General features: G+C 37.4%; 1 protein-coding gene across 1 annotated transcript; it reads right to left on the bottom strand.

Moving 5' to 3' along the window:
* Positions 1-931: 931 nt before the first annotated feature.
* Positions 932-10285, bottom strand: IL26 (interleukin 26). The gene is made up of 5 exons (XM_001373815.3): positions 10076-10285; positions 9912-9968; positions 9560-9694; positions 1102-1167; positions 932-1018 (listed from the first exon to the last, which is right to left on the bottom strand). Exons 1-5 carry the CDS (start codon positions 10283-10285, stop codon positions 932-934), a joined length of 555 nt encoding a protein of 184 aa, XP_001373852.1.
* Between the last annotated feature and the right edge of the window lie 215 nt (positions 10286-10500).

Genomic DNA, 10500 nt, shown 5'->3' on the forward strand with positions numbered 1-10500 from the left:
GTGTCTGAGGCCAGATTTGAACCTAGGACCTCCCATCTCTAGGCCTGGCTCTCAATCCACTGAGCTACCCAGCTGCCCCCTATGACTGACTCTTTGTGACCCTGTTTGGAGTTGTCTTGATAAAAATAGTGGAGTGGTTTGTCATTTCCTTCTCCAGCTCATTTTACAGATGAGAAACTGAGGCAAACAGGGTTAAGTGGCTTGCCCAGGGTCACACAACCAGGAAGTATCTGAGACCAGATTCAGACTCAGGAAGATGAGTTTTCCTGATTTCAAATCCAGTATTCTATCCATTGCGCCATCTTGCTGCTCCCCGATTATCATTTGAGTTACTAAATTTTATCATCATAAGTATATATCATTAATACTCAATCTGATTTGCAATCATATTGATGTTCTTGCAAGTTAGCTTGGCCATCTATCCATGAAAAAGAAGCAGACATTTATTTGCTTCAAATCTAGTTTTGCAGCTGATGGAATGAAGGCTGCTCACATTTACCAGCTCTTCACCAAGAGTTAATAATGCTGGTGTGTCTCACATCTGAACTAGCCCCTTTGGTGTAAGAGTAGAGGGTGTGATTTCTCTTGTTTTCTTTTTCACATAATATGAAATGAGGCTATTCCAATTTTTGCCTTCTAATGAAAGTCCTGCAATTAAATTTGTATTTCTGTAGCACTCTCAAAATAGAAAACAGGCTAATTGTTTTAAAAAAAAAACAAACTCATAGCTAGTGATGGCAGAAAGATGCAGAGCATAACCTCTTCAAATCTTTATTTGCACAGGCCTTTGCTTTCATAGCTAACTTTGTCTCAATGTTAAATGCACACACGTTACACAAAAAAAGCTTCAATTAAATTAGAGAAAGGTGCTTTTGTAATTTCATTCCGCCGGTAGTTGTCAGTGCATTTTAAAGATAATGTCCATGGCCTCTTATTTTATGCCATCTAGGTAATTTTTTATCCAAGGAAGAAGGATATCAAGTTCACTGATGGCTTTGTAGACTCCCTTGTTTCCAATCTGTAGATAAGGTTTTTACATTAAATGTAGAAGAGATTCATGTTTATAAAACAAAGTCTATTTGCAATCACAGAGATGCTTACCTTGTAAAATATTCTTTTAATCCTGGTAATGGGCTTCATCTCTCCAGTATAAGGAGCACATGGAAACTGAAAAGGCAACCAGAATGCAGATAACTTTTGTTAAAGAGGGCTGGAAATGCCGGAAGAAATAGGAAACTGAGAATCAATCCTACAAGTATCCTTTATTTGGCTCAGTGGATAAAGCTCTGGACCTAAAATCCAAATTCAAATTTGGCCTCAGATACTTCCCAACTCTTAGATCCTTGGCCATTATAATTGTGCTATTATTATTCCCATTTTACAGATAAGGAAATTGAGGCAGAGGTAAAGTGACTTGCCCAGGGCCCCCCAGCTTGTGTTTAACGATGACCAAGAAAGTTTAAATGACTTGTCTAAAGTATTCATAGGGAAGAAAGGGTCAGAATCACAATTTGAATGCAAGGACCCCAATTCCAAAAGGAGCTTTCTTTCTACAAAAACCACAGTGCTTCCCCAGGAGAGAAATTTGATTCCAGAAAAGTAATAGTTACTGGGAACTTGCTATATTTCCTATCCATGGCAAATTACAAATCAGAAGAGCCATTATCCTCCTCAGAAATTTGAGCTCTGAAGTATGTTACCTCCAAGTTTTTTAGATTAGGTGCATAGAATACATGTCCCAATAAAAACAAACAACAACCCAGGACTTATATCATAACCAACGACAAGTTGGATGGTTCCAGATAAAGTCTCCCCTGCTCGATAACTATGATAGTTTATTGTAAAAAAGGGTGGATATAAGCTAGGGAGGAGCAACGTAGACACAAATATCCTGTTTTGTGGACCTCATAAATCAGAGAGCTCTATAAAGGGGGTAAAGGTAGAGCCCTATCTAAAATGGGATGATTGGGGCTCTGTCTCAGGATTCTCTAGGTTTCAGAATTTAATGTATTCTAATAGTTCTTACAGTTTTTTCAATAGCTTAGACACTTCTAAACTTAGTATCTAGCAAGAATAATTGGTTAAAGCAAGACACTATCTATTTCTTCCCCTTCTTTTTTATTTTCTGGTTAAATTTCAAAGGAGCACCCCCATTGCGTGGACCTTTCCTTATGTTTCCCCAATACTGTCCTCAGAAGATATCAAGGGAGCAGCTAGGTAATGCAATGAATAGAGTACTGGACTTGGAATCAGGAAGACCAGAGTGCAAATCTGGCCTAGGACATGTCCTAGTTATGTGACCCTAAGCAAGTCACTTAACCCTGTTTGCCTCAGTTTCCTCATCTGTAAAATGAGCTGGAGAAAGAAATGACAAACCACTCCCAGTATTTTTGCCAAATGATGCCAAAACCCCAAATGATCCCAAAGAATCAGACATAACTAAAATGCTGAATGATGGTATCCCAAAACTTCCATCCCCTCCCCAGAGTGTACACTTAGAAATCAATATAAAAATCTCTATTTATGACTTTTAAGCAAAGATGAAATATGATTTAAAGAGAGAAGGGCGTGCTACAAAAGAAAGTGTACCAGAAGAGCTGGAGCTTGTATCTGAAAGTATGTCCTCAATGGAAAGAAAATACCTAACTCTGAGGTCATTTGCAATTCTCCAGTTGATTATAGATGATTAGTGGTAGACTCAGTTATAGGGTGGTGATATATGATTTTGCTTGCTGACCAATGAGAAATAACACAATCGCTTCTCCTGAAGCCAAGCTACTCCAAGAGGAGTGACAAAAAGACTAACTCACTAATGAGGTATATGGCATGATAATATAGTCAGAGAACCAGGACTCCAAGTCAATAAACTTCCCAGTTCCCAGTTGACTGAGAATAATCAACCAACTTTGGATTAAAGGACAGACCAATAAGCTTAATCCAAATAGGCCAAATTGGACCAATTCCAATTGGGAAGAAGATAAGATATTTTTGGATAAAAGATACCATCCTTTTCTGTGGCAATGAGGGAGCAAAACATGGTGGCATGGGGGCCCAACCTAGAGTATTTCATGGTCCAAACTAACCCTAAGGAACTTTAAAGATTAGATGAAAAGGCACAAAAGTAAACAGAGGTTGGGTTTTTAGACATATGAGTTCCTCTTAAATCTTATCCACAAGAGGGGAAAAAATCTACATCTAAAATCAGAGCATTAGAGGTAATCTACATCCTGGAAACACCACAAACTATAGTATAAGCAAGGTAATAGTGGCAGAGATTAAACCTATGATTTCACTGATATAGGAAATACCCAAATAAGGAAACTCTTTGCCAATGCAGATTGGCACCGTTTCTGTGACCTATGGTCTTCTGGGAACCTGGTTTTTAAAAATGTTTTATAACTATGTTTCAGAATAATATATTTCATTTGCAAACTTTTGAATGTATGCATATATATTGTAATAGTTATGGGGGGAAATGGGTGGATATGAAGAACAACACATATACATATATACATATATATATATATATATATATATATGTATATATATATATATATATGCATTAAAAACCATTTTTCCCGAGAAAATGTCCATAGGCTTCACCAGGTTACCATATGGGTACAGGACACAAAAGAGATTAAGAATCCAGGAGTTAAGTGACTTTCCTAGGGACACATAGCCAATATGTTATTTTTATTTTATTTTTATATATAGTATATATCTATATCAGGAAACTATACGTCATGGCTAGCAAAGATTCTGATCATAAAGACATTTCGATGGCTCTCTTTCAAATTATACTTTTAGAACTATTTAAATCCACATTAACAAATATATATGATTATCCACATTAATATATATACTAAACATTAATAGTTTCTATATATACATATATATGTCAGGCTGCAAGGGCTTCCCATGCTGTCATACCACATCTTGACACTCAGAAAACACTCAGTAATTGAAATGTTCTCCTAATGGTTACAGGTATCACAAAGGAGATAGTGGGCTGATTTAATCAAAGATTAGTCAGAAGGAAAATTTCATTTCAGACACAGCAAGGAGTAGAGAGTTTGGAGGGCCAGAGTTGGGGTGAATGAAGTCATTCTGACTTTAAAGCCCATCTCAGACACACATTAGCTACATGGCCCCCACCGATCGTTTCAATCGAATGCCATTTGATAGGAAAGCCAGAAAAGTAGGAAGGAGTGGGCTGGTATTATGGAATATAGGAGGGACTGAACCGAGGTGAATTAGAATTTTACCATCAGGGGGAGCCAATAGCTTCACAAACTGTAAATCCTAAAAACAGAAGGAAACCGTTTTGTGTTTATAAGCTGACCAAGAACAAATATTTGTCTTGGCAGGTTGAGGTTGACTTGAAAATGAAATTTCCTTGAAAAAAATGAGGAAAGAAAAATGTTCCTGGAAGCAATCAAAAGCAGATAGTTGAATATTGACAGTCATATTTGACAAAGATGAGTAATCTAGCAACAGAAACAAGAAAACTTCATTAAGGAAGGATAAAACCAAGTGTTGGGTCTCATTTAATCTTGATTCCCACCCCCTCCTATCATATCTGTAGCAGCCGCTGACATTTGTCTAAGGCTTTAATCACATTTTCTCAGCCTCATAAGAGCCCTGAGATAGATACTACAGGGGTTATCATCCTCATTTTACAGATAAGGAAACTGAGGCTAAGAGAATCATAGATAGAAAAAACCCATAGGCCATTTACTCCAGCCTATGCCTGGACAAAAACTTTATCTACTATATAATCAATAGGTGTTATTGTCTTGACTGGGGCAGTTAGATGGCACAGTGGATAGAATACTGAATCTAGAGTTAGGAAAATTCATCTTTCTGAGTTCAAATCTGACCTTAGACACTTCCTACCTGTGTGACCCTGGGCAAGCCACTTAACCTTGTTTGCCTCAGTTTCCTCATCTATAAAATGAGTTGGAGAAGAAAATGTTAAACCACTCCAGTATCTTTGCCAAGAAAACACCAAATGAGGTCACAAAGAGTCAGACATGACTCAAACAAATGAATGGCGAATGGTAATTACTGTCATCATCATTCTCATGGTGACTAACAATTATGTTTACTTTAAAATCTGCAAGACCCTTTACGTACCGTATCTCATTTGCTCTTTGATTCAGCCTTCACCCAAAGACCTCTAGTAAGGGGGGACCTTCAGAGAAAATCCATCCCATTTTTTCCTTTTGTTAGATAATTTGCCCTTATATCAAATCTCCAGTTGGCTGTTTGTAAGGCCTACTCATTATTCTTATTTCCACTCAAGCAGATAAGTCTCATCCCTCTTCCATATTATAACCCTTTATATAGTTTTCACATTCCTTCCTCTTCTCCAGAAATGGAGAATATCCCCAATCCCTTCAACCAGCTCTCAGATTATGTGATCCCAAAGCCCCTTCCCCATCCTGCTTGCCTTTGCCAAGATCACATGCTCTTAACTTGAGGACTACACAAAATCCATACCTTGGGACTATGGCTAGATTTTAGGGTGCCAATGACCTTCAAAAGGGAAAAAATACATTCTTATTTTGACTAACCTTTCATTTCCTTTGTAATCTCATATATTTTGTTTTATTAATTTAAAATGATTATTGAAATTCTATTTATATTCATAATTATTATTATAAAATAAAAATTATTGAGAGAAGAGGTCCATCGGCTTCACTAGACACACAGAAAAAGAGGGAGGAGGTTCACGACCAAATAAAGGTTAAGAATTCCTGGTCTATGAATTCTCTAGAAGTTAAGATCATGGTAAGGGTGACAAGATTTAAATGCTCATATTAATTTAACATATCTCCCAATATAACACCAGGCTGCCTCCTGTGTCTATAGTAGAATGATACTTTGGGCTGGATTTTTGGGAAGGGGGGGCAATATTTCACTTTTATTAACAAATGCAGTGAAATAAAAGAACTAATATCATTGAATCATTGGGTCACCATTTAACAAGAATCGAAGACTCCAGAAGAAGGAAAAAGAGAAGGTCCCATAGAAAGGGCACCCAAACCATAGAGGGCTCTTGGCTTTCCATTCTTCCAAGAATAGTATTACACACACACACACACACACACACACACTTGTTCCTTGACAAGAAGGATTTGGACTACACCTATGACTTCATCAATACAGGTCATTCTCAGGTGAGGAAATTCCTTCTATCCCTCCATACCAGCTACCCTTAGTGTTTAGGGAGCTGACCAGAACTCCAAAATATTAAAAGACTTGACCAGGTCATTTAGCTAGTAAGGGGATTGAACCTAAGTCTTTTTAGCAAGTTTTTCATAAAACTCTATCTCTGATTGTCACTATGATGAGTCAAATTGCTCTCATTTCTCTACTAACTCAAAGAGAGCCCCTTGACTTTCATCTTGTTCTACTTAGATCTTTTCAGCAACCAAAACAAAAACAGAACCCTTTGGGTTTTTTTTTTTCTGATGAGATGTTAGCTTGTAAATACTGGTACTAAAAGGAAGGGGGAAATGTAGACTCAACCAGCCCCTGTATAGCAGAAAAATAATTACAGTTGTTTGTTTGCTGCCTCAAAATGGCCCCATGACAAGTTTTGGGGTACCATGTTGTTTGGTTATTTCAATCGTTTCCAACTCTTTATGACTGTTTGGAGTTTTCTTGGCAAAAATACTGAAGTGGTTTAACATTTCCTTCTCTAACTCATTTTACAGATGAGGAAACTGAGGCAAACAGGGTTAATCAACTTTCCCAGGGCCACCCAGGTGGAATTGAACTCATGAAGAGGAGTTTTCCTGATTCCAAGTCCAGTGCTCTATCCTGTAGATAGGTGGGATACTACTTATTCTTCTTTCATTAAACAATGGGACACTTAGTCCACAACATTCTTCTTTTGTCCATTATGAGGAGGTACCAAGTTGGAGTAAGGAGGGAGTGTGAGCTGCTGATCTGAGATGTTGTAGGATGAAATAACCAACATCACAAATAATATACCAAAGCAAGACAACTGACTGTGGACACATTGACTCCCTGTCCGATAAGCCCATGCTTGGAAAGGATCATGGAAAGCCCATAGAATTTAGAACTGGAAAGGGATCTTAGAGATTATCTTGCCCTTCATCTTCATTTTACAGATAAGAAAACTGAGATTCAACAACGTTGATTGACTTATCCAGGATCATGTAACTACTAAATATCTGATGATCATGCAGCTAGTTAATATTTAAGGCAAGATTTGAATTCAGATCTTCCTGACTCCTAAATCCAACACTCTGCCATCTACCCCTTATCTTTTCTTTTTCTTACTTACTTTTTCTGACTCCAGAACAAAGGTTCTTTTTCAAGACACCATGTGTCCTCAGCATGTCCTCCTTTGATTCCATTAGTTTATAAGCACATTGAGGGCAGGAATTAGCGGGTGTTTTGTCTCTTTTTGTATACCCAAAGCTTAACACAGTGCCTGGGATATAGTAGACACTATTTTAACCCCTTATCTTCTGTCTTAGAATTAATACTTTTATTAGTTCCAAGGCTGCCCACAACATAGTAGGCACTATTGAATGCTTTGTTAATTAATTAATTTACTGAGGTTTAAACTGAGCAACAAGAATCAAGAGATTCTAACTCTAGATAAACATCTCTCCTATTGGATATAAAAATCATCATCTATCTCATTCAATGTCAGAAAGGTCCACCATGGAATACACAGGGACATCCAGGTTGCTCAGTGGATAGAGGACCAGACTTGGAGAGAGGAGGTTCTGGTTTTAAATCTGGCTGTGGAACCCTGGGAAAATCATTTAATCCCCTTTGCCTAGTCCTTAATGCTCTTCTACTTTGGAACTGATACTTAATATCGATTGTATGATAGAAGGTAAATGTTTAAACAAAGAAGAAGAAAAAACCAATGAAATATGGCAATGACCCTTCAAAGTCTTTTGTTGTCCCCAGCGTTATTGAAGAAAATCTCTAGGGGATTAGAAAATCATAGATCAAAGACTAACAGCCAAAACTTTAGCTCCATGTAACCATAGAGACATCTGCCTTCATCTAACATAATCCATCTCCCCTTCAAGCGGATGCTTTCGTAGGATGAGTCTCCCTCTGAGCCTTCAAATGTGAAGACACATTGAGCAGTGACTTCACCAAGGATAACAATTTTAGGTGAAGAAGGGAAAAATCTATTGGATGAACACAAGCTGATATTTTATTTAGATTTCACTTGTTTACTTGGTCCTAACATGGTTCTTTACAATAGGGAAACATAAAAATCAAGCAAATGAATAATGTAGGAGGTGGCCAGCAGTATAATTAATATCTTCTGACTTTGTACCATTAAAAAGGAAAAAGAAATAATGAGAATAAGCAAAAAATTTTTATAGAATCAGGAGATTTCAGAGACAGAGATCCTGGAGAGAATTAGCAAGTTCAAGCCCCTTATTTTTACAGATGAAGAGTGTACAACCCAGAAAAGTAAACTGACTCACAAGATTTTGGATTGCAATCCACTGCAGAAATCATTACATCTAACCAACCCCTGACTGAAGTATGAATCCTTCTACCATATGCCCAGTAAATATCTCAACTTCATTTAAAGAATTCCAAAGGGGCAGCTAGATAGAACAGTGGAGAGTTCCAGCCCTGGAATCAGGAGGGCTTGAGTTCAAATATGACCTCAGGCACTTCATAGCTGTGGGACCCTGGGCAAGTCACTTAACACCAGTTATCTAGTCCTTACCACTCTTCTGTCTTAGAATTTATACTAAGACAGAAGTCCAGGGTTTAAAAAAATCTGGCTATGGAAAGCCAGCTATCTTTGATGGCAGCCATTGGGAATAGTTATAATTGTTAAAAAATTCTTTCTTGACATGTATAACCCAGATTGAATTGCTTGCCAGCTCTGGAAGAGAGGAGTAAAGGAGGTAAGGAGACAATTTGGTTCATATAACCTTGGAAAACTTATGTGGAAATGTATTACATGTAATTGGTAAAAAAAATTAGGAATTAAAAAAAGAAACTCTTATATTAAATTAAAATCTGCTTTCTTGTTATTTCCATTCATCAACGCTAATTCTTTCCTCTGGGACCCTGCAGAATAGAATTCCTCCCTCCAAATGACTGTTACCTTTCAAATATTTGAACATTTAGAGATCATCTAAAGAGATATCATGTATCTTTTTGCCATAGTCCTATCCAATGTTTCTATTTTCATTCTTTTAAGGTGATGGAATCATAGATTTTTGCCTCAAGATGGATGACATGGATGTTTATATATATATATATAAACATATATATATTTATATATATATACACATATATATATGGGATGAATATTTGATGTAGTTATTGAGAAATGCAGTTATCAGCAGTTCTTGCGATCTTTGGTAGGACTAAAATCTCAGTCGGAAAAACCCTTCATTTTGAAGACACCTTCCCAAAAAGCTTTGCCTTTTGTTCTTAGACTTTGTTTAGTGTTTTAATTTGTTTTTAGACTTTGTTCTAGGTAAGGTCAGAAAATTTAGAATACCTATGCTCTGAAGAATATACTTACACAGTGATTCAGTTTCTTTCCAAAGCTATTAAAGTCCTCAATGAAGGCTGTCTCCTTGTTTGATGGAAACTGAAGCTTCCCAAGAACGTCTTCCATGAAAAAAAAAAGCAGTTGCTCTCGAAATTGGCAGCTTTTCTACAAAACAAGTAAATGGGACATGACATTAGACAACTGGGCATCAATGGCAACTGGGAGACTGGAGGACCCTAAGAAGTAAATGTTGCCTGCCCTAGGAACACCCTCTTAATCATTAGAGATCACTTTGTTGGCAGAATCAAAGGTTAGATTGTTAATTCTTCAAACATAGGCTAAAGAGAAAAGTAAAATAAAAGGGAAGGAATCCCAGGCTTACCATGAATAGATTTTTGGTTTTCTTTTTGAGCAATTTTGTGTTTTTGATGCTGTCTGCCTATAATGCAATAAATTGAGATTAGGTCTAGCCCAGAACACACCATGAGTACTAACATTTTGAAAACATCTTGGGTCATTCTCCGTCAAGCAAAGTCTAATACTTACTGGTACGGATGCTTTGAATCTCATAGCCTGAATGAAGAGTATGTCAGTTGCTCTGGATAGGGTTCCTTTATGACAGCAGCCAGAGGTGGAACGAAGTGATTTGCTTTCAATGGTGACCAAAGGCAGAAAGGTAAAAAGCAACCCAGAACTCAAAATATAATTCACTTGCATTTCCGCACCACCACCACCACCCCAACCCAAAATACACATGTGCGCACACACACACACACACACACACACACACACACTGGCCTTGTGTCACTCTTAGCAGACTGAGTTTCTTCAGGTTGGTTAGATGATAAAGGATAACCTACTTATGTAACCCCCTCCCCAAGCTTCTCCTATGAGATGCAGCTAAAGATAACTTTGAGCTTGTAAATAAGAAGATCACGCTTGTTGCTCACTCTATTTTTATACAGCTTGTT

The sequence above is a fragment of the Monodelphis domestica genome, chromosome 5, assembly GCF_027887165.1.
Source record: "Monodelphis domestica isolate mMonDom1 chromosome 5, mMonDom1.pri, whole genome shotgun sequence".
NCBI lineage: Eukaryota > Metazoa > Chordata > Mammalia > Didelphimorphia > Didelphidae > Monodelphis > Monodelphis domestica.

Bases quoted from the DNA above. Each gene is read 5' to 3' on its own strand.
- IL26 (XM_001373815.3), bottom strand. From the start codon at position 10,285: ATGTGTATTTTGGGTTGGGGTGGTGGTGGTGGTGCGGAAATGCAAGTG. The intron at 9,695-9,911 runs GTAAGCCTGGGA...CTTGTTTTGTAG, and splicing joins AAACCAAAAATCTATTCATG to AAAAGCTGCCAATTTCGAGA. The intron at 1,019-1,101 runs GTAAGCATCTCT...CCTTATCTACAG, and splicing joins TTAAAAGAATATTTTACAAG to ATTGGAAACAAGGGAGTCTA.